We start from the raw sequence: 12,854 nt of genomic DNA, 5'->3' as shown, positions 1-12,854 counted from the left end.
AATCAGGATTGTATGAAGAAACCATGAACACCACAATCATAATCTGTCAGCAGTGAAAAAGAGGGAAAGAGAGAGGGAGAGAATATCGTAAACCTACAGTGTATTAAGACGACAGACTTTTCAAAAAGTCTCTTTCACGAACGGAGTGAGGGGGAGAAAGTTGTTAAAGCGTTAAACATGATGGTGAGTTTCTACTGATATCAGTCTCATTCATGTTGTGATACTGGTGAATTGTGAATAAATTGGAAGAAACTAAGTTTTTGCAGGCTCCTTTTATTGCTGTAGAATGAGTGCAGAATACTTCCCAAGTACTTACATTTGTAAAGCGCACATGCGTGGGTACACACACACACACACACACACACACACTCACACATCTCAAAGTTGTCTGTCAAAACTTCAGCAGATTGTGAGACCTTTATTCACATGAACCTATCTGGTATTTCGTAGTTCACAATATATTCATATGGGCACATACATACACGACACACACACACACACATCAAGCTACCGCAAACCCGGAGTGAGACTGACCAATATTTATCTGCATCACACAGTTCAGACGAAAAGTTCCAAAACAGTTTACGGAATTGTACAAAGCTAGCTCTACAGACAAGTGCTTTGTGAATATCCAGTAGCAGATGTACGTATAGCTCTAATGCAAGATAGAACGAGGCAGTTCACACACTGCTTAGAATAGCACACTTAAGCAAACTTTGTTGATAGGTGGTCAGTCTAGTTTCTCCACTCCCTCAAGTCACACCCAGTGTGAAGGGCAAGAGACCAGTTTTCTCGCTGCAACGAAAATGATGCATTGGCAGGCTTCTGTATATGACGCAAATCTGTGTGTGTGTGTGTGTGTGTGTGTGCAGGCTTGGTCATAGACAGCAAAATCTTTACACAAGCGGTCAAGAATATCAGACCTTTTCAGATGTGGTCATAGAATGCCAGACCTTTACACGTGTACTCATAAAATGCCCGGCCTTTTACACGTGTACTCAAAAAATGCCAGATCTTTTACATGTGTACTCATAAAATGCCAGATCTTTTACACGTGTACAGTACTCAGAAAATGGCAGACCTTATACACGTGTACTCACAAAATGCCAGACCTTTTACATGTGTACTCTGACAGAATGTCAGACCTTTACATGGAAACGCGGTCACAAAATACCAGACTTTTTACACGTGTACACATAGAATGCAAGACCTGCACGTACATGGTCACGGATCAAACCCGGGCATATGGCCTGCAAAATACGTACATGGTCTCAGAAATTAGGTCTAGGCATCTGGCCACTGAATGTTATACTTGTTAGCTTGAGCTTTAGGCGAGAAGTCATGCAATTACCAGGCATCTCTGAGGAAGGCGAACGAAAGATCTGACATGTGCAGTCAGAGAATGCCAGACTATAAGTGCCCGGGCATATGGCCTGCAAAATAGTACATGGTCACAGGAATTAAGTCAAGGCATCTAGCCACTGAATGTTAGCTTGACCTTTACGCGAGTAGTCTTACAATACCAGGTATCTCTGAAGATGACGAACGAAGGGCCTGATGTGTGGTCAGAGAATGTTAGATTGACCTTTACGCAAGTATTCACAGATTACTGAATACTAGGCATCTCTGAAGATGGCGAACGAAGGGACTGATATGTGCGGTCAGAGAATGTCAGACCAAGTTCCCCTGCACATGGCGAGCAAGAGGTCGAGCACGAAGTCCTCAGGGCCGTAGGACGCCAGCTCCTGTGCCTGCTCAAGTGTGGAATCCAGAGAGTCAACATTCCCGCCCCCGTTGCTGTGCGTAGCATCCCCATCCACCAGCTGTTCTCTCTCCACGAGCTCCCCCTCCTCTTCCTCCTCCTCCTCATCCTCTAGGTCTCCCTCTTCTCCGTGATTGGTGGCCGAGGTCTGGGGCGTGGCGCGATTGCTGCTCGCCTCCGTGGCGCTGTAGAAGGAGGAGTTTGATTGGTCGTTGGAGCGAGGGGGCGTGGTCTGCTGGGCAAAGCTGAGGAAAGGGGTCTGGAAGTTGCACAGGCTGGTGTGAGACTCCGTGTTGCTGTCATCGCTGTCAGTCTCCCTCAAGGGGAACGAGCGAACCAGGCTAGTAGTGTTGTTGAGGTCTACTCCTCCTCCACTCCTCTCGTTCCCAGCCTGACGGGCTCTGGATCTGCGGCTTCTGGATCTGGATCTGCGCCTGGTGGTGTTCAGAGCCCCGCGGGTCTGGAGCTTGTTCACAAGGTCCTCCATCTGCTCCTCCAGACTGCAGCTGCTGCGGCCGCCAGTGTCCGTGCTGCGTGCAGGGTCCACGCTGAGGTCCGTGTCCACAATGGAGTGACCGACGTCCGTGTTACAGCCTGCGGTCAAACTACGGCTAAGGTCTTTGCGGGTATCCTGGTCTCGGCTACTACTGACGGTGCCGCTGCCTGTATCCGTGGTTCTCTGGACTGTGGCAGTGCCGTAACTAGGATTGATTGTCGGGCTTGTTGAATCTTGGGCTTTGCATTCCTCCGAGAGGCGGTTAGCTTCGTTACTGACTCCTGCGCTTTCTCCCTCCGTTTGCTGGGAGGTGGAGGGGATGCCGACCGTGTTGTGTTCTTGATTAAGGTCGCTGGAGACTATGGTCCCGTCTCTATCCCCGTAGAACTCTTCCGCTAAAACGTGGCTCTGCTCGTGGAGATGGTGGCTGGTTCCGAAAGGCGAATGACTGGGACACTGACACAGAGAGACTCCCAGGTCCTCCTCCTCAGAATCGGTGTCCGGGGCATCAGAGCTGGAGTTGTAGTAACGACTCTTGTTTTGCACTCCATTCCGTTCTCTGCTTGCGCTACGATAACGACACGGCTTTTGCCTTTCAGCACTCACACGCACAGGATCTTCGTCGTCCGTGCTCTTGCCATACTCTTCGATGGCTCTCTGGTCCTCGTTGTTCTTTCTTTTTCTGGATCGTTTGCGAACTTGAGCCTCCCTATCTCTCTCCTTCCTACGACTCGGCCTGGAAGAAGCCGGAGGAGATTGACGCTGATGGTCCACATCAGAGGACTGTCTGCGCCGGTGACTCTGAGGCGTAGATACGTCCTGGCTTTGTCCCTGGCCGCTCGGGTTGTTCTCGCTGCCGTCTTGGCCTCCTGCGATGGAGGAGGAGGAGCTACGTCGCCTCTTCCTGAAGATAAACTGAAGGTTAGTCAGAGTGGTTTTCAAGCTTCGTAGTAACGCCATCGAGTGATAAAGCCCCTGAGGTGGTAGAAAAAGAGCTCGTGATTCAAGTGGATAACAGGAAAGACAGTCTCGGGGCAGCGATCGTGCAAGACGGCAGACCCCTGGAGTACGCTTCAACGGCTTCGAGAAGAGAATGAGGAGGACTAGGACAAAACCTTGAAACCTTTAAAGAGGAAGACGACGACGGGAGACTGAGAGTCGTTAATATTTTGGATTCAGATCAGCCAGGACATCTTTACAGGCTCCACTCACGCCAGCCCTCAAGAGGAACTCGCGACAATGCCTGCTCTTCTGAGTGAAGTATAACCACCTGGAACGAATCGTCATACTACATGGTTCTGATGCTGTTTTGAAGGATATAAATACGGTGTTACTTTAAGACTTTGTGTCTTGTTAACTTTCACCTGTCAGATGAATTCAACTATTAGCATGTTAGTGTGCAAAGACACCCTCGAACAAAGAGCACTACATTATTATCACAGTCAGGATCACGGACGTGCGTCCCTTAAATGTTACCGTGAATCTCAATTCCAAAATCATCTGAGCTAAAAATGGTAACAGAAAAACTTTATGCAAAACTTGTGCTTCGTTAGAGTCAAACAGATACAAAAAGACAAATAAATGGGAGCAAAAACTAGCAAGTTACTGTGCAATTGCACTCAAATTGGGATAAACTTTATCCAAAATCACGGGGTAAAATTAAGCTCTTCATAAAAAAACAGCAACCGAGTAGCTTTGTACACAGAGAGATGAGAATAAAAACAGTGTTGTAGTATAAAAGACCTTACAATGACAGTAAACACGCCGCAGACGTCCTGAACCCTACGTCCGTTTCTCTTAGAACAAAGTACGTCTGTACCGCTAGAGTAAAACGAGCTCTCATACAAAATTCGGACGTGAAAGTTCGTCACGATCTTGTACTGGTTTCTGCAGATAAAGAACGGTATGTTGCGTGATCACGCTGGTACACAAATATCTTCTGCGAGGGCGGTACGCAGTGATAGCTGGAATTAGTGCAAGTATAAAGTGCTTGTACAGTACAGTACCACAATAGTACAGAGAAGTTAACAGGATCACACACGACGCCTCAATTGCACACTATGATTAAGTTACATTTGGTGGACTATTTGGTAGCGGATGATGTTACCTACCATTAGTTTCGAACTTATTTTTCATCAGCAGATTTACTCGAAATGAGTAAGAACTTCTGTTTAGATTAAGAAAAAATAATACTGAGGCGTCGTGGTACAAGTTACTGAACCAGTTCGTGATGTTCTATTAGTAGATAAATACGAGGAAAGTGGTGCAATCCATGTGACGAAACTATTGCAAAATATTCTAGGGTTCTCTTGTCCGCAGTTTCTAGGGTTGTCTTGTCCGCAGCGAAGATATTGAAACCCCTCCGCACTAGTTTCTAGGGTTGTCTTGTCCCCAGCAAAGATGTTGAACCCCCTCCGCACTACTACGGTTTCAAGGGTTCTCTTGTCCGCAGCAAAGATGTTGAAACCTCTCTGCGCTAGTTTCTAGGATTGTCTTGTCCGCAGCAAATATGTTGAAACCCCTCTGCGCTAGTTTCTAGGATTGTCTTGTCCCCAGCAAAGATGTTGAAACCCCTCTGCACTAGTTTCTAGGGTTGTCTTGTCCGCAGCAAAGATGTTGAAACCCCTGTGCACTATTTTCTAGGGTTCTCTTGTCCCCATCAAAGATGTTGAAACCCCTCTGCGCTAGTTTCTAGGGTTGTCTTGTCCCCAGCAAAGATGTTGAAACCCCTGAGCACTAGTGTTTAGGGTTCTCTTGTTCGCAGCAAAGATGTTGAAACCCCTCTGCACTCGTTTCTAGGGTTGTCTTGTCCGCAGCAAAGATGTTGAAACCCCTCTGCACTCGTTTCTAGGACAAATTGGTGATGTCTTAACACCCACCACCTCGATAGGAAGGGCAGATTTTTGTTCTTTCTTCTTCGTGACGTCACCCCACTAGTAGGATCGTTTATAAAATAGCAAATATTTCAGTCGTACGTAACTGATACAATTGCTACGATGACGTTGAATTGCCAATGGCCACTTTCTTGAAGTATAGTCTGCGATGTTTTATTAGCAGACCCGGTTCGACGAGACGAGTGTCGAACTGCTTGCCTTCTTCACTGACGTCACTTCAGCTGTAGGGCTGCTTGCGTCATATCATACATTTGAGATGGTTGCATGTCACGCTGACTTGTGATCTGAGTGGGTGCACGAGGTGGGTGTGTCACTCATACCCAAGTCATGTCCACTCTGCCAGCTGGTGACCTGCAATGAGAAATACAAAAATGCCGGTTCCAATAAGGCCACGCACACACAGAAATCCCCCCCCCCCCTTAAAAAAAAAATAAAAATAAAAAAAAAACACCACAGATGTTCGTTTTCGATGTCAAGGCCAAAAAAGTAACACTCGGTAGGTGAATTAATTTTTTGGAATAATCTTATTTTTTATTGACACAGGCACATGTGGCTTTTTATTGGCCGGAACTATGATCGTGCTCGCTGTGTTACCTGGACGTCGAAGAAGAGTAACTTTCCTGCAAAATCGAGTTTTTCAGTTTTGATCACATTTTTTTGAAGGGTAAAAAAAAGTTCTAGGATCGGGAGCAAAAAATAGGGTCGTTCGGGGAAACGGAAACATTCATTGTTTTCGTGGCCTAATGAGTAACGAGTGATCCAGTGGGAACTGAATTATACTGCTAGTTGTTGTCGGGTATCACCTCCAGAAAGGACGTACTGCATATTTTAAGCTGCGAATTGTGCACATGTTGGCAGACTACAGATACGATTCGTTAAAAAAAAAAAGAAAAAAAAAGGGGTGTCTGTCTCTTTTTATGCAGTTACCTAAAAGAACTAAACAAACAATTCCAAGACTATTGACATGAAGAAAAAGAGGAAAGATAGAAACCACAAAGTCGCCATGCAAATCATCATGCACATATGTTGACCATTTGCTAGTGCGATGGTAAACAACACATCCTTTTCCCTTTAGTTTTGTTTTTGGTGGAACTTGTTCTGTTAACGTATTCAAATCCAACACTGGTATCAACCAACTATTCACAAGGAGTGGGATCAAGACAGGTATATATTGATAATCATAAGGCCAAAAAAAAAATAGGTGTGGTTACGGTAACATAGCCAAAAAAAATAGGGTAGGTAGGTAGGCAATCACTTTTTTTCTTTTTTTAACTTTTTTTTCTAATGTGTACAAATTAAACCTACTTGACAGGGAAATAAGTGTGCGACACGGGCGCTTTCGCTTTCATTGCGTTTTTTGCACTGATTGTTTTTTTTACAAATGTAATAAAAAGTTATAGGATCGGCCCCTAAAAATAGGGTAGGTCGGGTTACCGTAACCACACCTATTTTTTTTTTAGGCCTAATGCATAGATATCAAACTCAAAGCGAAGTTTCATAAAAACATTAGAGTTTTCATTGTTGTTTCAGAATGTTCACACTGCTTAAAGGCAATTAAGACCCAATCAAGGGGTAATCTTTAGCTTATGCCAGGAGTTGGAATTTACTCTCTGGAGGAAAACAATTATGAAAGGATCATTTCTGTCGTCAAAATGGAAATAGCATACACACATTGGCAACAACTAACAGATCGTGTGAGTGAACGTTGGCTAGCAATTGTCTTTTGTTGATGGCACTTGAGACTGGATTGCTGTCGGGTCTGATAAGTACTTGCAATTCGCTATTGCATTATGCAAAGAAGAATATTGCAGAATTACGTACCCCAATTCAGCCAAAGTCAAAAGTAGTAGCCATGATGGAAAATAAAGATGGAATGTCAAAGTATTCCTTTGACGTAGCGTGATGACGAAAAGTATGGTTTTGTACTGATGACGTCATAATTTTAATTTTTGCAGAAGTCTACAGATTCTGCCGGACGGCAAGAACTTGCCCAGTCTCGGTGACAATCAGTCGGGACTGGTCGAGACTAGGAACTCTCTCTCTCTCTCTCTCTCTCTCTCTCTCTCTCTCTCTCTCTCTCTCTCTCTCTCTCTCTCTGTCTCTCTCTCTCTGTCTCTCTCTCTCTCTCTCTCTCTCTCTCTCTCTCTCTCTCTCTCTCTCTCTCTCTCTCTCTCTCTCTCTCTCTCTCTCTCTCTCTTTTTAAGAAAACAATATTTTAGTTCATCAATATTAAATTACGTTGGTTATTTGTTAATACTGTTAATGTCTCAACAATTAATACCTTTCCCTATTTTAGTCGAGGGCTGGATGCAAATAAACAGTTTGAATGCTTATTCTATCACCCTCGGAAAATAAAGATTTGTCTTGTTTTCTCTTCTCTTCTCTTATCTTATCTTATCTTATCTTGGCTCTCGCTCACGAATAGCAATCCAGTGGGCGTGCGCGCGCTCGTGTATGTGTGTGTCCGTCCGTCCGTATGTCGGTTTTTATGTTAGTAGGTGTGTATTAGTGTGGACTACACGCTCCTGTGAGTGTGGACAGCAAAACATACGTTTTGTGTGCGTCCACTATATTTCAGAAACAGGTCAAACAGAACTCCTCCTGTCCTGGTCAAGAAATAAGACAGATTATGACACAAATCTGGTCAACACGAACAATAGACTTGAGCGAACGTGAGAGAAGTCAACTCGGAGTCATAACCTCTGAACACCCTTATCTTCCCTGTACTGTCACTGTTTCTTATCTTTTCGGCAAGACAGGAATTTTCCCAAGATGACAGATAGGTACAATGTTGACTGTATGCATGGCTTTTCATGGCTTTGTTCTTCAGTTCTATTATTGACCAGAACCGGCTGCCCTGACCACCTGACAATAAAGACACTTTAACAGGCACTTTACACATGTCTTGAAATATATAAAGAAAGCAACAACGAAAGAGAGAGAGAGAGAGAGAGAGAGAGAGAGAGAGAGAGAGAGAGAGAGAGAGAGAGAGAGAGAGAGAGAGAGAGAGAGAGAACCAGTAGGTTAACGGGTAGACTTTGCAGGGTGAAAAGTCAGTTTTGGCGTTCATTTGATAGGATTGGTGGAGGCGGTACTTGTGATGGTCATTAGCTGGCCGTCTGTCCATCTGACTCTTGCTTTAGAGAAGACAGAGGTTGGTTGTGTGTGTGTGTGTGTGTGTGTGTGTGTGTGTGTGTGTGTGTGTGTGTGTTGTGTGTGTGTGTGTGTGTATTTGTGTTTGTGTGTTTGTGAGTGTGTGTGTGTGTGTGTGTTCGTTTTTGCTATTGTACATCGCCGTGAGCTCTTGCGAGAAGGGGCGATTAATAGGTGTTCATTATTAATATTATTATTATTATTATTATTATTATTATTATTATTATTATTATTATTATTATTATTGTTAAGAACGCTTGAAAAAGGTCAGTAGGCCTATTTGCGCATGCCTTGAGTCAGTGCGGATCAAACTTTCCCTGTCTGCGTGAGAGACAAGGACTCTAACCAGTGCACCAATTCTTCTGTCAGTGTGTATGCTGTCTATTGACGCCTATGAAGACGTCTACTTCTGTCAGTCTGTATGCTGTCTGTTGATGTCTGTGAAGATGTCTACTTCTGTCAGTCTGTATGCTGTCTTTTGACGTCTATGAAGATGTCTACTTCTGTCAGTCTGTATGCTGTCTATTGACGTCTATGATGACGTCTACTTCTGTCAGTCTGTATGCTGTCTATTGACGTCTATGATGACGTCTACTTCTGTCAGTCTGTATGCTGTCTATTGACGTCTATGATGACGTCTACTTCTGTCAGTCTGTATGCTGTCTATTGACGTCTATGATGACGTCTACTTCTGTCAGTCTGTATGCTGTCTATTGACGTCTATGAAGACGTCTACTTCTGTTAGTGTGTATGCTGTCTATTGACGTCTATGAAGACGTCTACTTCTGTCAGTGTGTATGCTGTCTATTGACGTCTATGAAGACGTCTACTCCATTGTCTGTTATTTCCTTCTGTTCATTACTCGTTTTCCAAGATGAACGAGAATACTCGTTTTCCAAGATGAACGAGAATACTCGTTTTCCAAGATGAATGAGAATACTCGTTTTCCAAGATGAATGAGAATACTCGTTTTCCAAGATGAATGAGAATACTCGTTTTCCAAGATGAACGAGAATACTCGTTTTCCAAGATGAACGAGAATACTCGTTTTCCAAGACGAAGAGACAAGAAGACAATAAAGCGCCTATTCTTTTAATCTATAATTGACGAAGTGGTCAGCTGGGCAATCCTCCTCCTCCTCCCCCCCTTTTGCCAAAACGTAACGGATATGTTTTCCAGTAGAGTGCGACCAGCCTGACACAGTGTTGGTCAACCTTTGATAAGGTTGCTGCTGCAACAAGGCTTCACTGGTGGACCGCGGAGGCTCAGAACTGCATTTTGTTCGTTCAGATACGGCACCACAGACCGACTTGTTTTGGGACCTACATGGCGACGTTCAGGCCTGACTTCGTCCTCGGACTTTCTATAGCTCTTCTGGCCGTAATTCAGAGCTCTGTCGCGCACGAGCTGGTGCGACGCGCTTCTGTCTGCTACGGGGATTTAGGGTGCTTTTCCACGGCGGGTCAACTACACAGCCTACCGTATAAACCGGCAGAAATTCAGACCACTTTCACGCTCAAACTCCGAGGCAATTCTTACGCCGCCGTCGTGAAAGCCGTGGACGATCCAAACACCTGGCATTCCACTCTAGCCGGGAGTGGTTTCAGCGCCGCAAAGGAGACCAAAGTCATCGTCCATGGCTACGTGGATTCTGGAACCACGGGCTGGGTGGGCACAATGGCCACTGAGCTCCTGAAAAAGGTGGGTGAGACGGACAGAAGCAGTCACGTGTGTCGATTACATTCAAAAATAGTGTTCTAAAATTACTCTCTTTGTCTCAACAGTCCGCCATGTGTGTTTCTGTTACTTGTACAAAAAGTGCAAAGTGCAATTTTGGGCATGCCTTCGTATGACAGGTTCTTGATGATTTGGTAAGGTATCAGGCTGAAATGCAGTCCCATAGTCCGGATCGAGCCGAAGAGAACCTGGTTAAATATTTAAAATGGGCTTAAGTAAACGCAAAAATTACGTCATCAGAAAGAGCTATCAAAAAAACAATTTGAATAAAGATAAGTGTTTGTACACCCTTTCTCGGAACAGTTCGTTCTTTTTCTTCTCGCACGCACGCCCCCCCCCCCCCCCCCTTCACACACACGCACGCACACACAGAGAATAATTACAAACACACACACGCCCCCCCCCCCCCTTATCAACACACACTCAAACCACCCCCCCCCCCCTTACGGATAGGAAAAACGATCACCACCGGCACCATCACCATCACCATCACCACCGTCTTCTAATCCTGTAGGGTGACTACAACGTCTTCGTAACAGACTGGGGCCACGGGTCGAGAAGCAGCTACCCCCAAGCCGCGGCCAACTCCTTTGTCGTGGCGGCTCAGCTGGCCAAGTTCATCAACAGCCTGCACACACGGGAGGGCGTGGATCTGGCCAAGGTCCATCTCATCGGTCACAGTCTGGGCGCGCAGATCTCGGGCAACGCTGGGTCCAAGTGTTCCGGTCTTGGGAGAATTTCTGGTAAGATTGCTGGCATTGGTTTAAACAAAACTGTATTCAATTTTAATATCGTGACATATAAACACACCCTCTGCTCCAACACGACCTCCCCCCCCCCTCCATCCACCACCTCCCGGTCCAAATTTCCTTAGGGTAGTACTGAAGTTGTGTTATGGCTCATGTCCTAGCTGCGTTTCTTTAAGGCAGGAACGGCGACATAACTTGCTTTGCGACTGAACAGGCCAGAGTGTCTTATATGTTAGATTTTTGCGCGGACTAATAAATGATATTGGTTTCAAGATCTTAATTTAATCCCGGTATGGAAAAATAGCAAGAAATTACAACACACACACCATATTCTAAACAATAAAGGTCACGCACACACACACACACACACATACACACACAAACACACACACACACACACACACACACACACACACACACGTACACACACACAAACACACACACACACACACACAAACAAACACGCACGCACGCACACACGCGCGCGCACACTCACATTATAGACGAAATATTCCAGGTCAAATTTGTCGGAAAACTTGTCTTTTTCGAAATGGCTTCTTGGATTCTATCAGTGTAAGATGTGTAATGTATTATCTCTCTACGATGGACTTTATACACGTGCAGCGCTAGACCCCGCTGAGCCCATCTTCAAGACGGAAGTTGACGACTCTAAGCGAATCGACAAGTCTGACGCTACCTTCGTTGACGTCATCCACACTGATGGCGCCGACTTCAATCTTTTACAAGGTGCGTTGTAGTTTTTATATTTTTTATATTTATATACTTTCTTATTTTTGTTAAACTTTTTTTTTAATATAATGCCAAACTGTTCTGCATCCTTATCACAAGGACAGTTAACTCAGATTAAAAAGTAACGATTTTCGTGTGTGCATAAAATTAAGAAAAATTCGAATGCAAAATTTGTATTACTTTTTCTAAAATTGTTAGCTAAGCGCTTGTAACTTGTTTTATTCTTATTAATGTATTAATCGTTCTCAGCTACAAAAAGTAAACACAATCATGACTTTAAGCCGAAAATCCATCACAGGTTACGGACTGAAAGACCCAGTTGGTCACGTGGATTTCTACCCCAATGGGGGCGTGGATCAGCCCGGATGTACTGACAGCGCAGTGCTTGGAATTCTGGGAGCAGTCGGGGGTGAGTCGGCCGCCATCTTGTCAGACATTGCTTCTTCACTTGACAAACTTTCATGTTATAATTGATACAGGCTTAACGATCATACATATTAATATAAAAAATAATGACCAATGGTTGATGTTGAGAACGTTACAAAACAGACACAAAGAAACTGTTTAGTAACTTTGATTGACGATTAGGTGATTGCTTCACTTTACTGATGAAGGCCTCCATTAGAAACTGTTTATTTTATGACATGGCTGACATTGGAATCTGGCTGTCCCCCTTCTATTTATTTCCCCCTTATTACACCCCCGGTATAGGGGTGTGTATAGGATTCGGTCCATGTGTTTGTTTGTTTGTGTTCGCATATAGATCTCTAGAATGAACGGACCGATCGTCGCCAAACTTGGTGAGTGAACAGGTTCTATACATTCCTGAGACGGTCCTTACAAAAATTGGGACCAGTCAAACACACGGTTAGGGAGTTATTGGTGTGTATAGGATTCGGTCCATGTGTTTGTTTGTTTGTTTGTGTTCGCATATAGATCTCAAGAATGAACGGACCGATCGTCACCAAACTTGGTGAACAGGTTCTATACATTCCTGAGACGGTCCTTACAAAAATTGGGACCATTCAAACACACGGTTATAGGGAGTTATTGGTGGATTAAAATTATACAAGGACTTATAGAGGGACATCTTAATGGTCAAAGGGAAATAACCATTCTCACTCAGTCACTGCCACCAACTGAGAAGGTTATTTCCCTTTGACGGGGGTGTTTTTCCTACCTCGGAGGAATTTCTTGTTTATCCTAGTCTGCTAGTGTGTGATAGGGTTTATGTCCGTCTGTAGATGTTATTTTTTTTCTCTGTTAGGCCTGTGTTGACAACTCTTCGACAAGCGCTTAGAACTGTACCCACG

At 44.5% G+C, this 12,854-nt stretch overlaps 2 protein-coding genes across 3 annotated transcripts in view; one reads left to right on the top strand and one right to left on the bottom strand.

The window, feature by feature from the left end:
• Positions 1–402: 402 nt before the first annotated feature.
• Positions 403–7,068, bottom strand: LOC138945670 (serine-rich adhesin for platelets-like). Its single transcript, XM_070317160.1, has 2 exons — positions 6,974–7,068; positions 403–5,503 (listed from the first exon to the last, which is right to left on the bottom strand). The coding sequence occupies exon 2, from the start codon at positions 3,216–3,218 to the stop codon at positions 1,662–1,664; it is 1,557 nt and encodes a 518-aa protein (XP_070173261.1). The 5' UTR covers positions 3,219–5,503; positions 6,974–7,068; the 3' UTR covers positions 403–1,661.
• Positions 7,069–8,231: 1,163 nt separating this feature from the next.
• Positions 8,232–12,854, top strand: part of LOC138946094 (inactive pancreatic lipase-related protein 1-like) — a 10,612-nt gene continuing 5,989 nt past the window's right edge. Inside the window, exons 1-5 of one of the 2 annotated variants that reach the window (XM_070317603.1) lie at positions 8,232–8,306; positions 9,596–10,006; positions 10,557–10,785; positions 11,416–11,538; positions 11,840–11,950. In XM_070317603.1, coding sequence (XP_070173704.1) covers positions 8,253–8,306; positions 9,596–10,006; positions 10,557–10,785; positions 11,416–11,538; positions 11,840–11,950 — 928 coding nt within the window. In that variant the 5' untranslated portion in view covers positions 8,232–8,252. Of the gene's footprint in view, positions 8,307–9,484; positions 10,007–10,556; positions 10,786–11,415; positions 11,539–11,839; positions 11,951–12,854 lie in introns of both variants that reach the window. The other variant, XM_070317604.1, reaches the window with a different exon arrangement.

The sequence above is a fragment of the Littorina saxatilis genome, linkage group LG13, assembly GCF_037325665.1.
Source record: "Littorina saxatilis isolate snail1 linkage group LG13, US_GU_Lsax_2.0, whole genome shotgun sequence".
In the NCBI taxonomy this organism is placed as follows: domain Eukaryota; kingdom Metazoa; phylum Mollusca; class Gastropoda; order Littorinimorpha; family Littorinidae; genus Littorina; species Littorina saxatilis.
Note: the sequence above shows the minus strand (reverse complement) of the source record. Positions and strands in the feature narration are given on the sequence as shown.